This window comes from Pinus tabuliformis, chromosome 3_1 (genome assembly GCF_031772625.1).
Source record: "Pinus tabuliformis cultivar Carrire ecotype Pingquan chromosome 3_1, CPIR1, whole genome shotgun sequence".
Taxonomy (NCBI): domain Eukaryota; kingdom Viridiplantae; phylum Streptophyta; class Pinopsida; order Pinales; family Pinaceae; genus Pinus; species Pinus tabuliformis.
The window spans coordinates 517,721,767-517,743,161 of NC_142301.1; the positions used below are offsets into that span (position 1 = coordinate 517,721,767).

The 21,395-nt window shown below is 37.0% G+C and overlaps 1 protein-coding gene across 3 annotated transcripts in view; it reads left to right on the forward strand.

Annotated features, from left to right (window-relative positions):
- LOC149188087 (D-2-hydroxyglutarate dehydrogenase, mitochondrial-like) overlaps positions 1–21,395 on the forward strand; it is a 544,264-nt gene that overhangs the window by 73,140 nt on the left and 449,729 nt on the right. For all 3 annotated transcript variants that reach the window (XM_089411563.1, XM_089411562.1, XM_089411564.1), the window contains 2 exons: positions 16,672–16,773; positions 16,887–16,934. In XM_089411563.1, coding sequence (XP_089267689.1) covers positions 16,672–16,773; positions 16,887–16,934 — 150 coding nt within the window. The remainder of the gene's footprint in view (positions 1–16,671; positions 16,774–16,886; positions 16,935–21,395) is intronic.

Consider the following 21,395-nt stretch of genomic DNA (forward strand, 5'->3'; position numbering starts at 1 on the left):
TTTGGAAATTTTTTGCCAGTTTCAGTCTTGGCTCAGGGATTTGTTATGTTTTATCTTTTCTGTTGAGGCTAAAATTTTGATGTGGGAATAATATTTATCATTTCTTTATATGGTTAAACATGCTTAAATGTTCATTTGAAGATTAACTACATGAATGTGATCTCTAGTTAGCATTTTACGTGGTTGTTTAAAGCACTTTATCTTTCGAAATTTTAATTGCTGGAGTATCATTAAGCCATTGAGCATTTATTGATTATCTCGCATTTGGTAAAAGTTAACCTTTGTTTGAGTTGATTGATGGTAAACGATTGTTAATGAGTCCATATTTCTGCAGCATTTGATAAATAATCGTTTAATCATTTATTTCATAAGGCACTGGTCTATTAATTTAATAAAATCAATTTAGTGCTGGTTTCCCTTCGTGTCTCCCAACCCAACTGGTCCCTAGTTGGTCATGCACTATCCCACAGGGTCTACCCCCCTTAGCCGTGGGAGATAGGCTTAAACGGAGAGATTGGGGATCAGGGTGACAGCCCCCGGTCTGAGCGTTGTTGTGACAATTTGTGTGACAACATTTTTTGGCGCCGTTTCTGGGGATAGAGTTTTTTTTGTCCTTAGTCCTTTCATTTCAAGCTTTCTGTGTTTCACTTCCTGTCTGGGTGGCGACTCCACTTCATATATTATCTACAAGAGTGTATACTAGAAGACATCCAAGCAGTCTGTGCAATCCTGCTCCTGCTCCTGAAAGGGCCCTTAGGGTACGATTACACAAACTCTCTTCTCGTACACTTCTTGTTAACCTCGGACAAGAAGCCCTCTCTGATATCCATTTACTTTTTACTAGTCCAGTTGAGCACGACATCATGGACATATTCGCCCCATGTAACTTTGCTAACATTCAGGGTTATCCCAATGATATTCCAAAACATGGAATGGATAAATTGCCTATCTTTCAGGGAGATAACACAATCAGTGCTAATTCACATCTGAAAGCTTTTAGTTCATGGCTGGGGAAGTACGCAAGGGCCGCTGATTTTAATCATGAAGATGTTAAAATGACCCTTTTTGTTCTGACCTTGGAGGGTGATGCTTTAGATTGGTTTACGGAAAAGCCTCAAAATTCATTTGATTCCTTACAATCGATTGTTAATGCCTTTAAGGAAAAGTATGGAGATAAGAGAGAAGGAAGACACCTTGTGAAAGCTATCAGCATAATCAAAAAGAGAGAGAATGAAACCGCTGAAGAATTTAATAAAAGGTTTAATGATATTATTAAAGAATTACCTCAAGACTATAAACCTACCGACAAATCTCTTCGAGATTTTTACATTGATGCCTTTAGTCCTGAGCCATCTTATGAATTGAGGCGTGCTAGACTTAATGATTATAGGGCTTGCCAAGCCTTAGCTATCGAGCTTGAAAAGGACAAGGCGGCATCTGGGAAGTCTAAGATCCCAGGTTTCGATAGGGCTGCTATGAAACTAAAAGAACCTAAAGGAAAAGCAATTCAAGAGCCTGAAAGTGAACTTGTTCTCAAATTGCTCCAAAAGATTGAAACCATGGAAATTAATCATAATAAGGAGATAGCCACTTTGCAGAATAGGTTGGTCCAAATGGAAAGAGCGCAAACGCAAAACTTTCAACCTCGAAATAATAATAACAGAAATAACAATTGGCAAAAGAAGGGTCAGTCTAGTGAGCAGAGACCTCCTAATCCATTAGCTAATTTGGTTGATAGTGCTCCTCCTTACTGTCGGGTTTGTGATGCTCTTCATGAAGAAGCCACTTGCCCTATCGTTAGAAGAATCTTGGATAATGGAATGTTTGGGACAGGTGATCAAATAAATGTGGTAGGTAGCAAGTTTCCTTTGTCTATGGATGATTGGATAGAGGTCAAGGAAAATAGTCGTGATGTCATGAATCCTTCATCAGCTTTTAGTATAAATAACCTTGAAAATGAAGATGACATTTTGGCAAGGTTATATGGTGAAAAACCCTCTCCCGAGCAAATCATGGAAATTGCTAGAGATAAAGGTTTGACCTATCAGAGAAGGGATAAAGATCAGAGCGGGAATCAAATTCCCCCTCAAACCTTTAACCCTGGTTTAAATTCTGGATTAGATATCGATTTGGGAAGTTGGTTCAACAATGCGAAAATCTGGGTTCCTATCTTCGAGATTGCTAAAATCCCTTCCCAAAGAGACAAGTTACTAAAAGCTATTCTAGGTCCTCAAGTAAATACTTCTCAACAGAAGACTCGGGAAGTTGACTATCATGATGCTCCCATATATTTGCAAAGCTTAGATGCAGATAACAAAGATCACCAACCTTTCTTTATCACCTTGTTAGTTAATGGATATAAATTGAATAATTGCATGTTGGATTCTGGTGCATCAGCTTGTGTAATGACTAAAAGGGTCATGGAACAGCTTAACTTAAGAGTTTCTAGACCCTACTATAACATATGTGCCATGGATTCTAAGAAAATTGAAGTGCATGGTTTGATCAAAGATTTGCAAGTTCATCTATTAGTTTACCCAGACATCATGATTGTCATGGATATTGTTGTTGTGGATGTGCCTGATGCCTGGGGTATGCTTTTATCCAGAAAGTGGGCCTCTGATCTAGGAGGAAGTATTCAAATGAATTGGTCATATGCTATGATTCCTTCTCCTAGGGGTGATGGTTTTGTAAGACTAAATAGAGAGCCCGAAAGAAAATTTCATGTCGAAGATCCTAAGAGACCTCACAACGAGATAATCAAAGAGCAATCTGACATTGGGAACTATGCCATCATGTCTAATTTCATAGTTCCTCCCAATGATAAGATTAAGGATCTCAATGATAGAGTTTGGTACATGTACTTCGATGGTGCATCGTCTAGGCATGGTAAAGGTGCTGGAATAGTGCTTAAATCTCCCCTTGATCACATTTTCAAGTTTGCCTATCGATTAGAATTTGAAGCAACCAACAATGTCGCTGAATATGAGGCTATATTGTTGGGTCTTGAATTGGCAAAATCTTTGAAGATTAAGTTGCTTAGCATTAAGGGTGATTCTGATTTAATTATCATGTAGCTTAAAATGAATCGAATTATAAAACAAAGGAACCGACCTAAAACCTAACCGTGCCAAATAATAATGAAAAAGGAAATCAAATGCTTTGTTTATCGTTGTGCAGTTGCAGGTTAAAAAAATCGATGGCGGAAGAGGAATGGAGATGGACAGAACACAAGGGAAGAAGAGCTAACAGATGAGGAAGGGAAACTTGACAGAGGGTTATGAGGTCGCTTTTCGATTGTGTTTGCAGGTGGAGGACGAAGAGCAGATTGAAGGTCAGGCAACGATGGTGTATGGAGAAAAAGTGTGGTGGGAGAATAGGGTAGAGACAGAACGGTGAAGGAGATCACGCAAAGAGGGAGCTGTTTGTAGTGGGCAGGGTTTTCGAAAAGCAGCGTGCAGTAATCTGAGGAGATACAACGGAGCAGTGAAAGAGGAGAGGATATCCACGGAAAAGTGGCAGCGTTTGGAATGCAATGGCAGTGCAACAGGGACGTATGCAAAGAGGGCCGCAAGGTATGGAGGGAAGAAAAAAGACGCGAGGAAACACAACAAAAAAAAGCTGCATTTGAGGGAGTTGGGCTAGCAGAAGATGAATTGGACAGCAGGGATCTGAGATGCCCAAGGCGAAAAATGGAAAAAACGCAGCCTAAAAGAGACTCAATTCGGCAACAAATAGAAAATTGGTAGCCCAAAAAAAAATTAAGAAAATTTCCCAAAAAAATTCTGTTTAAAATTTTCTTTCCAGAACGTATGAATTTTTTAGTAAATTTAATCCCCTTTAGATTGTAAAACCCTTATAAAATTTTTTCCAGATTAAAAAAAAATAATTTAAAACCCTTGGACTGCAAAAAATATGGATAGTATCCCTGGAAAAATGATCCAGAGGCCAGATCTTACCCTCCAGGGCCTAGATCTGGCTTCAAACCAAACTTCACCTTCAGATCTGCAACTTGTACCTGAAAATAAAAACACCCAGAACCCGGATATACAAAAAAATAAATAAAACCCCAGAAATCCAGATCTTATCCTCCAGGGCTTAGATCTGGGCTCTACAAAGATTTCTTCCTCAGATCTGTAGCTGCACGACAACAAGAAAACACCCAAATGATATATACAATGATAAAAACTAAAAACCAGAAAACCCAAGTCAGAAAACCGAAAATAATTACAGATCTATGCATAGGAATGGCAGATCTATTAGATTTGAAGAATGTGAGTCCAACTCCTCTCCTAGATTTGATAGTCTAAGGCTCTCAATAGTTAGATCTATCAATTTCACACATAAAAAATTAATTTTTTTGAAGTTTAAAGGAGGCGATGAGCTCAAAACCCTTCATGCATCGCCCATAAAGTATCTTATGATAAGCCTGGGATTAAATTAAGTTGGGCTCTTCAGAAAACATGGATTGGGAGTTGGCTGGTTCAACTGAAAACTTCCCGGAACGCCCGATGATCTAAAAATCAAGACTTTCCTGCAAAACTCAATTCAGCCATCAAAATAGAGCGAGAAAATGATAATAAAATTCAGATAAATAGAGATATCTGCTATTACATTCAAATTTAAATTAACACTTAAACCCTAGTGACTGAGCAAGATATCTGTACTCAAATCACTTTTCAGAAGCTATTATCAATGGCTAAAAAAAAATTTACGCATGAAAAACTACAGATCTTATAGTATTTCCATGAAGAGTAACACCGACGAAAATTAACCCCAAAGTCTTTTTTTATTATCTGAATAAAAATTTACACGAGAGCTTTTCGCTTAGCACACGACTCAAAGGTCGGATGAATGGAATGATAAATGACTTCCTATTTAAAGATAAATCCTCCAACGACTAGTTCGAGTGATCCTCCTCAAAGCAATCTCGACCGTTGATGAGGATCAAAATTTGTTTTAATCTCATCCGTCGAAATTTTAAATTCTTGAGGAAATTCGAATTTTTCAATTAAATGTATTTTAATTAATTCAAAAATTAAAATTTTGAATTAATGTCCTCAAAATTTTGACTTTGACTTAACCCCAGCGATCAAAGGCTTAAAATTTATCAAAATAATTAATTTACCTTAGTCCCGGGACCTTTTAAAATTTGAATTTTAAGGACCGACGAATTTTGCCTTCGGAGAATTTAAATTTACCTAGGACTTAGAATTAATTAAATTTTTGGCTTAGGATTTTAATTAATTTTTGGCTAGAAAATTGAATTAATTAACTTATGAGGGGATAAATTATTTTTTCAACCCTCAAGACACTTTACATTATAATTTTCATATTTTTACATCATAAGGGGGAAAACCCATTTGAAAAAGACCCTCACAGACTACCCATTTCTGTGACACAAATATAATCCAGCAAACCAAGCAATTTGTAATAAAATAACCTAACCAAATAGTTAGGATTATTCCCAAATCAATTTTACATAGACTCGATCTATAACACTAGGACTCGCCTAAGATCCTAGTGACAAAATCCATTCCGGCTTTGGGGTAAGGCTGAAGGAAAACTCTGCCGACCATTCGAGAATGGATCGGTGAGACAAAAAACCTCCCGGAATGTAGATCATCACCAGAAAAGTAGGTTTACCTAGGGAATTACATATGCAACACGGATCTGCTGAGATTATTTACATTATACACGTGCATAATGGGTTTACATTATAACATGATGATGAGGCTGATGATGATAGCTAGACGACACGGACACGTCGATCATGCGCTATTCCTTTTGCGAAAAAATGGGGTGTATTGCTATGGGTCGTTGACACGTAGTGGTCAACATCTGGCTCTACTTGGGGACATGCTGTTGCACTGTAGGAATGTGAGAATCCAGAATCTGCATCCACACACAATATAACATAAGTAGCGTCCATTCAAAAAATCGTCATATAATGTTAAGCACAGGAAAGATATAAGCTCTTCATTTATTAACTATCCTAATAACATGAAAACCATAAATCTAACTACAGATTGAAATATTGAAATAACAAGCTATAAGGTTAGAAATACAATACAAAGATGCCCCATGGCATCAGATGCGTTCAGTGTAGTGCATGTTGAGCATTTGCCTACATTCAGGCAAATCTATTGGCTGATTCTCAGATGTGCCATGTCCAATCCTGCTATGTTGTAAGTCAGTTCTCAAGTTCATTTTGGTTTTCGACTGATAGATTGCTTTCCATGAGTGTTGCCATGTCTCCAAGTATTGTAGGTGTTCATTTGCCTCTCAGCAATGTGGTACAATGGTTTCCAATAAAGCAAAGTTGAAGACACCATTCATAGCACACCTTTAGATGTAATCGATCAAATGTCTATGATCTTTCCTACTCACAAAGATATCAAGTTGTTCATGATGTTGCTCGTTGTGATGTTGCTGCTGTCATATATTGATGTCCTTGTCTATGAACAACTTGATATCTTTGTGAGTAGGAAAGACTTTTTCCTATCCGAAAATCAAGTTGCTCGCAGCCATCAGATGCATCAAACCGCTTTCTTATTCTCTTTCTCTTGCGTCTTTTCTTTGTGGCAGGCTGTGTCACTGATGATGTGGAGCATTTTGCTTCAAAACTCTCAGATGAAGTATGTAAGATATGCATGACATGTTTTTCTTCATTCTGCAACTGCTCTGTCAAGAATGATGGATCAGTCCCATAGGTGTCATGAATTATAACTTGATCTTTTATGACCGGTGGATCAAACATGTAAGCATCAACCTGATTCTTATTATTTTCCATTTTATCCGAGTCACCTTCAATTAGCCACTTTTCAGTGGAACAAATGAACTCATAATAAGATGGAGCTTGCTGCAGCAGATAGGGAGGCTTATGATCTGTTGACATTTCCTTGTTTCTTTCATCCTCCGTAACGACCTATCTATAAATATAGAGAACGCAAGAATAATAACAGGGATACGATGCATGCATATGATAGCTACATATGCATGTGTCGCATACACCACACTAGTATTTATATATTAAATTAACTATAAGTACTAAATACCATGACACTTCTTCGAATAAAGGTTCTACTCATCCATCAACACCCATATTGCTTAATGTATGGGTAAATATTAAAAGAGGACTATATAAATTATATATTCCAGATTATTAATAAAAATTATATTAATAAATTAATAAAATAATTAAAAATATATATAAGAAATTAATTAAAAAGGGGTACTAAGTATAAAGTTATAATGTTTATATTAAAAGGAGTACTTTAATAAAACATAATGTGATTTATTAAATCATAAAACATATATATACGTGACCTTTAAAAGAGATAAGGGAGATGATACGTGACATGGGAGGGTGTCACTAGCAAACTAAGCGGTGGGCTGTTGGTGGAAGAGCAGCCACCGCCAAGAAACCGGATAAAAACCACGGAACAGAGATTTAGAAGGGGGATGGAGGGAAGAAAATCTGAAGGAGGAGGAACATCATCTACGGAAATCATCCACAGGAAGAGCCTGAATTGTTCTGAGGTTCTGGGCACGGGGAACATTCGGCTTCAACTAAGAAGCTTACTGGATTGAGTAGCCAGGTTCTGCTCAGTTTGGCTGGGTGGATTCAGTCTTTTGGTAACCGAAGCAGGGAGCTGGAGGCATCATCAACTGCAAGGGCATAGGTAGGTACCCTCAACAGTTTTGTTAGATAATTTGTTAATTAATTCTGTAAGAGTTCAGGAAAATAATTACAGGTTCAGGGTAAAATCTCCTTTACTGTTTTTGCATCTGTTTTACGGTCCTCTCATCCTCTGACTGATGCTGAAGTTTCTATACTTGTATTGTTATGGCATCCATTTGGGTAGAGTGTTCAACCTTCATAGCACTGACTTCCTTGGCATGGTTTTCCTCCATGGTCAATAACTTATTCTGAAGACATATCTGACCAACTTCCATATTTTTTATTACTTTGTCATTATCTGCTTTTATGGTCATCAAGCAATGTTGCATAGAGTTTATCTCTTTCTCATGATTTGCTTGTATGATAGCTAACTGATTATTATAATCGAATCTCATGATGGTCATTTCTTCATCCATAGTTGAAAATCTATTCTGAGTCGAACTTATTTCTTCATGATATCTTGTTTCCATGGCAGTCACGTGATTTGAATGATTAAATTCAATGATCATCATATTTTCCTCTAGGGCTAATAACTTGCTTTGCATAGAATTAATTTCCATGTCATGATTAGCTTTCATGGTTTCCATTTCCTTAGCATGCTGACTCTGCATGTCGGTCCTCATATCCTCCATATTCTGAGCACACTTTTCTACTACGGTGGCTACGTGATCAGAGTGTTTAATTTTCATGATTTTCATCTCCTCATCACGTTTTTCCAGTTGAGTGTACAAAGTTCTCATATCCTTGACGTAATCAGTTATAAATTTTTCTTGATTAAGCTCCATATATTTTACCAGCTGTGTTTGACTGAACTGCATGTCTTTAACCAACTGCTTTAGTTCTTCTATAAGATGCTTATCATTCTCCCTTTCATTGTAGACACTGATTTGTTAACTTGTTCCTGCGTTTCCACTATCATGGATTTGTCTTGCAACGGTACAAGTGGATGGCACATTATGATATGGAGAATTGTCTTGAAATCTTTCATTGACAGTTGGATCCCCTACAAGATCACTTTCATTCTGTTGCATAGAATTAGGGGCACAAGGCGAGCCACCTTGATCACCATATCTATCTGTAAAAGCATGATGATGTCTTGTAAAGAAGCTAAAGAATCTTCAGGACAATTATGAAGCCAATTCAAAGCATCACCCTCTAAAGAAAAGGCAAATAGACACATCTTGACATGTTCATGTTTATATTGGGAAGAACTACAATATTTGATTTTTGTATGAGTAACCCTGCATAGATGCTTTCTAGTAGCCACTGAATCACCACCTGAGAACAAAGGCAATTTATGAATGGCCTCTTCCAGCATATCATGGAGAAACTTAGTAAAATGACGCAGGGTAAACAAGTCATCCATGGTGACTTGCTTAAATGGATAAGGAGGGACCAAATGGATGCTAGAGAGAGACCCCTGCCCAAGAAAATCAAGAGATTCACAAGAAGCGAGCTTCTAGTAGAAATTCTTGTAAGAAATGAAAGAAGTGGAGTCTCCACTTGAACATGAATCTAGCTCTGGGATCCAAAAGGCAAAAATAACTGGATATAAGGGAGGGCTTCTTGTCTGAGAAATAATAAAGGAAAGAAGTAGAGTCGCCACCCGAACAAGAAACGAACCAAAATGTCCAGGTGCTATAAGTGCGGATGAAATGATTAATGAGATGACGAAAGATAGGGCGATGAAAATATCAAATGACGCCAGGAAATGTTGTCCTGATGGGATAAGAAATGATGAAAGATTAAATGAATAGAAAAATGTCGTGAGGACCAAGGACAAAAAAACTCTATCCCCGACAACAGCGCCAAAAAATGTTGTCGTTGTCGGCTCAAATGAAAAGATGAGAAATGAGAAGAATGATGAGGAAATGTTGTTGAAACGCTGAGAATAAAATGTCCCTGGCAACGATGCCAAAAAATGTTGGCGTTGCTGGCTAAAATGAATGATAGAAAGATGAAAGATGAATGTCGTAAAGCCAAGACCCAATAAATCGGTCCCTGGCAACGACGCCAAAAAATGTTGTCGCACAAAATGTCTAGGCACCACGACAACGACTCAGATCGGGGGATGTCACCCTGATCCCCAATATCTCGTTTAAGCTGTCTCCCTACAATAGGCTAAGTGGGGTAGACCCTATGGAAAAATGGAATGAAGAAGAACTAGTTGGGAACCAACCAGTTCGGGAGACACAGTGAAGCGATCAAGCACTTGATTAAGATTTATCAAGACTTCTAGGATTTGATTAGATTTTAACGATTGATATCAGTGCCTTATGGAGTCAACGATCTTGCTAGGGAAATTAAGACCAAGTAATCGATTAACAACTACTGCTTAGATGAATGACTATTTTATATGAAATGCAAATCCTAAAACTAATGTGATATGCAAGAATCTTGGTTAATTTTAGTTAAATGCCTATTTAAATGTGAATCTTTCGATCGTTTCTATGTTGAGCCTGATTTCGTAGTAATTGGCAGAGAGAAGATAAGGCAAAGCACACTAAGGTGTGATTAACGATATCTCTCCTGAAAATCTAACATTCTTGGAGCCTCCGCCACTGCAGAGAGCTGTGGCTCTGACGATTGCAAGGTCACCGTTTTAAGTACTATTAAAAGCAGGCTTCTCAAGCAAAGATGGATGGATACCTATCTCTCTATCGACCAAGCTTATGCTTGGAAGTAAATTTTATTTATGCAAAGCTAACTTATATGCGAATGCACTAGATGATGGGATGAAGTTAGACTTGAGGATTAAAACACTTGTGTTGCAGAATCCCTTAATCACCAAAATTAAATGTTTGCTTTATGGATGAAGACTTAAAAGTAAACTCCTGAAAATATTACAATTAAACAACAAGCTTATTTCAAATCTTTTTGATACAATTATAGCTCAAAGAGAACAAAAACTTCTTCGCAATTTAATATTAATGTCAACAGATGCTCACAAATATTCAAATTAGGAAACAAAGATATGCAATCTATTATAATTCCACAACAGAGTATTTTAACAATTACTTGAAAATATTCGCAATATACATCAAATAATTCAAACAATGACGATCAATACAATAGATGCAAGATATTCTAGCAGTTAAATTTCTAGAGATCAAAATAATTTAAAACACCATGAAATTTAAATGCTAATCAATTCCAATCCTAGAATTAAAATGATTTATGCTTAGTCACCCAAATCTAGGAAAATTGACCACTTTCCTATAGTTAATTTTTAAATGCAAAAAATTTAAGTGCGTTTAACTATAGAGAAATAAAAATGTTAATACCACAAAAGTTTTCTTTAGATTTTACCTTTAGCCCGAAAAGATACCAAGAAGGAATTTTAAATTGACAATTTAATTAGTCCTTAGGAAAATTTTTCGATGTGCTAAGTTTTATGAAGCAAGACTAATGTGGCAAATCTATATATATATATATATATATATATATCTATATATATATATATATATATATATATATATACTTTTTAATGTGACCCAAAAATGAAAATCAAAAGTACTTAGTTAAATTTAAATTTTTATGGGCGATGAGCCACATAAAAATTAAAATGTGAAAGTTTAAGTTTTTTTATTTAATTTATTTGTAATTTCAAAGTCACAAAAATAATTTTTTTATGATTTTCTTAATTTTTTAAATTTTTAAGTTTTAGAATTTTTTAAATAAAAATCATAAAAATAAAAAAAACGTGAACTTAAATCAAATAAAAAATAAAAGGAAAAAAAACAAAAAATAACCAAAACCCAAAAAAAAAGAAAGGAAAAATCAAATTCTAAAACTAAATCTAACCAAAGCCCAAAATAAAAAAAAGAATCGAATTATAAAACAAAGGAACCAACCTAAAACCTAACCGTGCCAAATAACAATGAAAAAGGAAATCGAATGCTTTGTTTATCATTGTGCAGGTGCAGGTTAAAAAAATCGAAGGCGAAAGAGGAATGGAGATGGATAGAACGCAAGGGAAGAAGAGCTGACGGATGAGGAAGGGAAACTCGACGGATGGTTATGAGGCCACTTTTCGATTGTGTTTGTAGGTGGAGGATGGACAACGGCTTGGAGATCAGGTAGCGATGGTGTATGGAGAAAATGTGCGATGGGAGAATAGGGTAGCGGACAGAACGGTGAAGGAGATCACGCGGAGAGGGAGCTGTTTGTAGAGGGCAGGTTTTCGAAAAGCAGCGTGCAGGAATTTGAGGAGATACGATGGAGCAGTGAGCAATGTTTTACAACTCGGACTTGGACTCGGACTCGGCCGAGGATCGACTCCGACTCGGACTCCGACTCGGTAATGACTCGGCCGGCTCGATTTCAATGACTCGGTCGTTGTAAAAAATACATTAAATATTTATTTTTTTTATAAAAAAACATAATTTTAAATATTTTAAACATAATTTTAAAGATTTTCATTCAAGTTTCCAAACACACAACATTATAATATACATGGAAGACAACATATGATCAAAGTAGGCTCATGAACCAATCCATTATATCAAAATGGTACGGTGGTACCCAATGGCAATAGTAAATACATAGTCAACTGTAGTCTGTCATACATGATCAAAGACTCAAGAGTCAAAACAAAATACAAATAACCAAGGAGGCTAGTAGCTACTGCCAGAGGAGCCAAGATCATCTCGACCAATCTCTGGATCATCATCATCAGAGTCAGATAAGGGGCCCCATCAATGACCAGTACTGGCTACTGCTAGAGTTGCCAACATCATCTAGCTCAGTGTTACTTGGGAGCAGGAGCGGAAATGGGGAGCGAGAGCGAAAACGGGAGCAGAAGCGACATTTTCAGAAGCTTCAGGTTTGAGAGCGAATCCCAGAGGAGTTCAACAACCAATGTCACTAACATCAAGGTACACAGAGGGATTGGTGCTCTTGATTAAATACGAGTTCCATACCCTAATACATGACAAAATTCAATGGAAACATTGCAATCCTCCAATCCTAAAACCCTGAAAAAATGATAAGTCTGCTGGATTTTGAATGAAATCTAAAATTCTACTTTCTCCATATGAAATCCAATGAGGCTGGAACCACTCTTAAACATCCTGAGTCATTTCATGGTAATGTTAAAAATTTAAGTAAAAGGATGAAAATGAAGATTAAGGAGAATGTCACTTTTACTTTAAGAATTTAACATTACCATGAAATTTGAACATCATATCAATACTAGGAGAGGGGAATGGACCCCAAATAGCACTTAACCAATTTAGAAAACACCTTGGAGTCCCCAACAATCAGCCAAATGTTAAAAAGTTAAAAAAAAAATAGAAAAATCGTTGTTTCTTTGGGTGACTGGCTGAATTTAATGACTCGGCCGAGTAGATGTGCAAAACGGCCGGGTTGACCGAGTCATGACTGACTCGGCCGAGTCATGCAATAACTCGGCCGAGTCAGTCATGACTCGGCCTCCCGGACTGGTTTTTCTACCGGGTCACTCCTCAAGGCTTCAACTCGGTTCGACTCGGCCGTTTCGGTTTCGAAACGGCCGGTTTGTAAAACAATGGCAGTGAGAGAGGAGAGGATATCTGCGGAAAAGAGGCAGCGTTTGGAATGCGATGGCAGTGCAGCTGGGACGTATGCAAAGAGGGACGCAAGGTATGGAGGGAAGAAAAAGGATGCGGGGAAACGTAGCAAAAAAAGTTGCGTTTGAGGGAGTTGGGCTAGCAGAAGATGAACCAGACAACAGGGATATGAGATGCCTAAGGAGAAAATGGAAAAAACGCAGCCCAAAAGAGACTCAATTCGGCAACAAATAGAAAATTGGTAGCTCAAAAAAAAAAATTTCCCAAAAAAATTCTGTTTAAAATTTTCTTTCCAGAACTTATGAATTTTTTATAAAATTTGAAACCCTTCAGATTGTAAAACCCTTATAATTTTCTTTTCAGATTAAAAAAAAATATTCAAACCCTTGGACTACTAAAAATCTGGATAGTATCCTTGGAAAAATGATTCTGAGGCCAGATCTTACCCTCTAGGGCCTAGATCTGGCTTAAACTAAACTTCACCTTCAGATCTGCAACTTGTACCTGAAAATAAAAACACCCAGAACCCGGATATACAAAAAAATAAATAAAACCCCAGAAATCCAGATCTTATCCTCCAGGGCTTAGATCTGGGCTCTACAAAGATTTCTTCCTCAGATCTGTAGCTGCACGACAACAAGAAAACACCCAAATGATATATACAATGATAAAAACTAAAACCCAGAAAACCCAAGTCAGAAAACTGAAAATAATTACAGATCTATGCATAGGAATGGCAGATCTATCAAATCTGAGGACTGTGAGTCCAACTCCGCTCCTAGATCTAATAGTCTAAGGCTCTCAACAGCTAGATCTATCAATTTCGCACATAAAAAATTAAATTTTTTGAAGTTTAAAGGAGGCGCTGAGCTCAAAACTCTTCATGCATCGCCCATAAAATATCTTATGATAAGCCTAGGATTAAATTAAGCTGGGCTCTTCAGAAAACACAGATCGGGAGTTGGCTGGTTCAACTGAAAACTTCCCTGAACGCTTGATGATCTAAAAATCAAGACTTTCCTAAAAAACTCAATTCAGCCATCAAAATAGAGCGAGAAAATGATAATAAAATTAAGATAAATAGAGGTACCTGCTATTACATTCAAATTTAAATTATCACTTAAACCCCAATGACTGAGCAAGATACCTGTACTCAAATCACTCTTCAGAAGCTATTATCAATGGCTATAAAAGCATTTACGCATGAAAAACTACAGATCTTACAGTACTTCCATGATGAGTAACACCGGCAAAAATTAACCCCAAAGTCTTTCTTTATTATCCGAATAAAAATTTACACAAGAGCTTTTTGCTTAGCACATGACTCAAAGGTCAAATGAATGGACTGACAAATGACTTCCTATTTAAAGATAAATCCTCCAACGGCTAGTTCGAGTGATCCTCGTCAAAGTAATTTCGATCATTGACGAGAATCAAAATTTGTTTTAATCTCATCCGTCGAAATTTTAAATTTTTGAGGAAATTCGAATTTTTCAATTAAATGCATTTTAATTAATTCAAAAATTAATTTCCTCAAAATTTTGACTTTGACTTAACCCCAGGGATCAAAGGCTTAAAATTTATCAAAATAATTAATTTACCTTAGTCCTGGGACCTTTTAAAATTTGAATTTTAAGGACCAACGAATTTTGCCTTCAGAGAATTTAAATTTACCTAATACTTTGAATTAATTAAATTTCTGGCTTAGGATTTTAATTAATTTTTGGCTAGAAAATTTAATTAATTAACCTATGAGGGGATAAATTATTTTTCCAACCTTCAAGACACTTTACATCATAATTTTCATATTTTTACATCATAAGGGGGAAAACCCATTTGAAAAAGACCCTCACAGACTACCCATTTATGCGACACAAATATAATCTAGCAGACCAAGCAATTTGTAATAAAATAACCTAACCAAATAGTTAGGATTATTCCCAAATCACTTTTACATAGACTCGATCTATAACACTAGGACTCACCTAAGATCCTAGTGACAAAATCCATTCCGGCTTTGGGGTAAGGCTGAAGGAAAACTCTGTCGACCATTCGAGAATGGATTGGTGAGACAAAAAACCTCCCGGAATGTAGATCATCACTAGAAAAATAGGTTTACCTAGGCAATTACATACACGACACGGATCTGCTGAGATTATTTACATTATACACATGCAGAATGGGTTTACATTATAACATGATGATCAGGCTGATGATGATAGCTGAACGACATAGACACATCGATCAGGCGCTATTCCTTTTGCGTAACAAGGGGGTGTACTACTATGGGTCGTTGACATGTAGTGGTCAACATGGTGTTAAGCCACGGATCAAGTGTCGGTAATATCGAGGAGAGAATGAACCGTCGGATCACTTCATGTCTAGAACATATCATGACCGTTGGATTGTAAGTTATGAAAAGTACATACTAAAGAAACACACTTTACCTAACTGTACATTAGACCAAGTTGTACTAAATTATTTCCTATGTGTCGGAATATCTAACAGTAATAAACCAAAACCTTAGACCTTTTAAGTTAGTGTTTGCTACTAATAAATCAAAACCCTTGTAATAACTAAAAGGAGGTCCTATGAATGAAACCCTAGGAATGTATTCTTCTGCTCAATTGGACCCTAGCTTGTTTTTGTTGTGTATCTAACTTTGATGTTTGTTTCTAGGGCTTACCAAAGTAAGTATTGATATAAGTTTCTAGTATACAATGATGAAACCCTAGATATACATATGTTAGTATGCTAACTTAAGTATTGATGTATCTAGGGTTTATAACAAAAACCCTAGCAAAGTCTGTCATGAATGCATATTGTTGAAACCCTAGATGTATAGTACTTTGATTAAATACTAACTTGATTTGATTGCTAATAAGGCTGTATGTTTTGAATTTAAAGTCTAGAGAACTTTACTCTATTTCAAATATCAACTCAAGAATTATTCCTAATGAGCTTTGAAAATTAACACAATGCCAAAATATTCTATTGAATATGAGAGAGAAAATCAAATTATAAGTCAGCAGCCTTGCTTGTATAGAAAAAATCCTTACTAAGTGCATTTCATTATTTTGCCCACTAAGTCCTCCTTTCCCTGATCACCTCTCCATATTGCCATTTCATGCTATATCAAGGTAACTTTATTGTTTTTCCATGGGATATGTTTCTTCTTTGTGCTGCAAGCCACACCATAGGAGAAAGAAAACTTTTTTCAAACTAAGTGAGTCCTCAAATTTGGTGGCTTTTCTCTTGCCATGTATTTCAAAAAAAGATTGGATGTTTTCTTTTCAGTTCTTATATATACTTTGAATGAAATATTTATTATTTCTTTGAAGGCACTTGATTATGGTTAAAAGGTTTAATTTCAATATTCTTTACGACCAGTTTAAGAAAATTTCAGCTTATATCTCTGGTCATTTTCCTTTTTTGCAGGTCTCACAGATCCTAAAATATTGTAATTCAAGATGTCTAGCAGTTGTTCCACAAGGTGGTAATACTGGCCTCGTGGGTGGGAGTGTCCCTGTTTTTGATGAGGTATTGAGATTATCAGTTTTTCTGCATCGCAAATCTTTTTTGATAATTATCTAGGATCTAGGAATTCTGTGCCTATGTGAAATCCATGTTGATTTTCTTTGCTATGGGTGCAGGTGATTGTTAATCTTGGGTTGATGAACAACATAATTTCCTGTGATAAGGTGAAACACAAATGTGTTGTGTACTTTGGGTGCATTCAACCTTCTTTTTTTGGTAGTTGTTGAAAGCGTGCAACATGACTAGAAGTATAGCAAAATGGCTCCACATGCATGATTAGTTTCACAAATTTTTTGGCATGCATGTATTTTCTTCTATTGCTTTTGTGGATGAAGTAAAGAAACAGTAGAAGAACATTGTTACATTGCTGACATTAGTAGGGATGCTTAGAAGGAACAATTCTTATGAAAATTGGAATAACACTGATAAACAAGGTTGTTGAGAGGTAGCATGAAATGCCAATTTCCGAAAGACTTTGGGAGTGAAGCGTGCTTGGAGTGTTGTTGTATAATATGTATTTTAATACATTTTTATGCATATATATTTGAAAAGTCCATGCATGATGCCGAATTAGTTGCAGAAAGTATGAAAACATAGAAATTTGTGCTACTTGTTGACAAATAATACAGTTTTTAGAAGCTTAAAATGTGTTCCATAGTATATGAATGATAATCATTAAAGTTTCATCCATTAAATACACAAATAACAATAACCATATAGAAGTGATATTCTATTGTTGATTTTATAGTGCAATCAAGACGAGTATAATTTTTCAAAATTGATAACTACTTCCAATGATAATTAAACTTCTTCTAGCATTCCAATCATTAAGCAGTTACACATGAAAAACTTCAACCATTCAATCATCAATAGATCATAGAGATCACAATGAATAGTAAACAAGAGACAAGAGACACCGAAATTAGGCTCACAGCCAAGGCAAAACCCACAAGGGGGAAAACACAACCAATCTTTAGTTGTGAGAGAGAAATTCTGTCCAATTCCAATTTGTACAATAACCAGTCAAAGGTCGATTATTGATCATCCAAAATATCCAAGTCAAACTGAGTCAACTGAGAGAGAAACCATACTGATCTTTTCCACAGGCAAAGTCAAGTCAACAGGCCAAATTTCGTCTTGTAGAAGTTTGGTCAAATTGCAGGTCAACACAAAAAGTCACCACATAAAGTCAATGTCGAAAGTCAACATAGATCACAGAGTCAACAAGACTGAAGTTCGGTCAACCACAGTGAAATATGCCACATAATATTTGGCCCCCTGAACAGTCCGGTCAAACGACAAAAGGACTAGTCAATGCTGGTCAAAGATGCTCCTGTCTTCGTACGTGTGAAAGATTCCCTGCAATTTGAGATTGAATTTTGTGTGTGATGAGATGCCAAAATGAGCTCCACAAAGTCATGTTTATATGTGGTTGAGGAGGTGCCTTTTCACATATGTGGGGTTGACTTGTCCTTCTTGACGCTGACTTGGTCAAAGTTGAAAATATGAATTGTCTCCATTATTTTCCAATGAAAATACTGATTGTAGCTACCTAATTTTTTCAACACTCCCTCTTATCTAGGTAGGTTCTTTTCATTCTCTCTCAAAATCAATTTCCCTGGCCAATCCATAGGTCTCTCGGCTCACAGCCTAAAGAATAAGCACAAGTCTCCCTCTCTATCAAGATCAATCTCCCTGACCAATCCATAGGTCTCCTGGTCCACAACCTAAGGGAGAGATCATCAGTCTCATCATAAGGAAAAATACATAACATCCAACACATCCCACAAGCCACAACCCCATGGCATCCAGGTCAGTGCCCCACTGACTAGTGGGATCAACCAATGAAGCCAAACCAATCATATGCACAGGATTCATCTCCTCGATCAATCCATAGATCTCCTGGTCCATGACCTACGGGAGGAAACTCGAGATCAGTGTACCTGACCAATCCATAGGTCTCTCAGTCACTGCCTAAGGGAGAAATCACAAAATCAATGCCCCCGACCATACTGGTCTCTCGGTAAAAACCTAAGAGATCACTCCATGCCTCAGAATGAGCTCCACATCTAGACTTACTGGCCCCTTGGTCAATCAACCTAAGGGAGTGACAATCTTCCCGACCAATCCATAGGTCTCTCAGTTGTAGCCTAAGGAAGATTGTCCATCATATGTTATTTTACGATTAGCGCTCCCGCTCTCTCAGATAGGGGTTCTCAACAACTCCAAGTTCTCTAAAATATTCAAACTTCATCTTGGACAATGCCTTTGTTAACACATCAACAATTTGCTGATCAATAGGGACATACTCAAGCCTCACAACTCTCCTCTAGACAATATTCTGGATGTAATGATACTTGATATCAATGTGCTTTGACTTGTCATGAAACACTAGGTTCTCAGAAAGCTTCACACAACTTTGATTATAACAATATATAATTGTCTATTCCAACACTTGATCAAACAATCCAACAAACAACTTTTGAAGCCACACAACTTCACAACAGGCTGAACATGCAACTATATACCCAACTTCAATGGTACTTAGAGCAATAGAAATTTGGTTTCTACTAGACCATGAAATCATAGTCGAGCCCAAGCCAAAACAAAATCCAAAAGTGCTCTTTCTATCATTAGATTTTCCAACCTAATCAACATTGGTAAATCCATATAGCTGCCATTCTTCATTAGCAGCATATTTCAGACCATATTCAATAGTACCACACAAATATCTCGCAATATGTTTTTCTGCAACCCAATGCATATGCCGGGGCTCAACCAAGAATTGGCTCAATGTGTTCACAACATAACAAATATCAGGTATAGTGTTCACAAGATAATCACACAGTTTGCAAGACATAGAGGGATCATTCAAATCAGAGTCACAACCCTAGATTTTCTTTAAATTCATCACCATAGGAGTGTCCATGGACTTGCAGTCCATCATGCCAAATATCTGAAGGATTGAGATAGTGTATTTTTCTTGGCCAAGAAAGATTCCATTAGGCTTTTGCCAAATTTCCAATCCCAAATAGTAATGTATAAGACCAAGATCCTTTATTTCAAATTCAAAAACCAACTCCCTTTTACACTGGACAATCAAAACTTCAGCCCTTGTCAGAAACAAATCATCTAAATACAACAACAACATGAAAGGTTCGCCTTCAACAACTTTGAAATATAAGTTTGGATCAACATTGCTCTTCTTGAAACCAAGACTCAATAAATAACCATCAATGTTAGAGTACCATGCATGAGGAGCCAGCTTCAACCCATATTTCTTCAACTTGCAAACATGCGTTTCGCTATCATACACCTCAAAACCTTGAGGTTGCTCAATATAGATATCGTCTTCAATAACCCCTAGTGTTGCTTAAAATGTACACCTAAGTGTGGGAAAAGTTTCCAACCCCATAGGTGTTGATTTGGGGTAGCATTGGATATGCTCTAGCCACGAACACGAAATTTGGTGGAGAGGTTGGGGCACATGAGATCTTCAATACCTAGAAAGGGTTTGGGCAGATTCTAAACAGATAAGGAGATATTAAAATAATTAATATTTTTAATGGAGTCCCTAAGTCTAAACTTAGGGAAAATAAAGTATTAATGTGTATTAATATGAATCTGTGTTAGAATGGTCCAAAAGACATGGATCAAGCCAAATCTATTCTTAGTTGTTGATTAGGGACTTAATCTCGGCCGTTGAAATGTAAACATAAAAAGTATAAGAGGAGGCTTGGGGGGCACTTGGAGAACACACCGAGGGAGACAAATCAGTTCAAATTTTGGAGCAGGGTTTGCTGAAAAATTGAACCAGTGGTTTGGAGAGCAGTCAGGAGGCAACAAGTACGAAACAGAGAGACAAGAGGTCAGCATAGGAGAGGCAGACGCAAAACCAGAGGAAGCCACGCAGAGGCAACAGAGACTGCGCAGAGCCAGAAGGGACCGCGTCATCCACGTAGAGGTTGCAGGAGTGACGCAGAAGCCCAGAGAGGCTACGCAGAGCCTCAGTAGGCTGACGTAGAGGGTTTCAGGCTGACACAGAGGGTTTCAGGCTGATGCAGAGGGTTTCAGGCCGACGCAGAGGGTTTCAGGCCATAACAGAGGTCAGTAGGGCCTATGTTGGGTTTAGGAAAGTTCTGGAAGTTTGTCTATTTGTGGGTAAGCCAGTTTGGCACCCTGTTGTACAAGAAAATTGTTGAATAATAAAATCCTCCCTTGCTGCACCGGTTTTCCCACATTCGGTTTTCCGGGGACATTAATTCGAAATAATTGTGTCAATGTGTGGATATTTTTGTTTCTGCATTACTAGGTGATATCTGCAGTAGTATTTATTTTAATGTTTGTTGAAGTAATTTCATGAATAACTTACGATGAAATAAGTAGGAAAAGTAAATCAGTTGCTGCAGTGATAGAATTTTCACAATAAGGTGTACTCTTTATGGCCCAACGCTTAGAGAAGGGGCCTTAGTTAGAATAGCCTTATAGAATGAGTAGTTAGAGTAGCCTTATAAAATGAGCCCCTTTCCCTTTTTATAATTTCCTTTTGTGGGTCCAATCTCTTGGCTTACACCACCCTGCGACCCTTATCAGTCGACGGACCACGTTTCAAAATTTTTAGACTA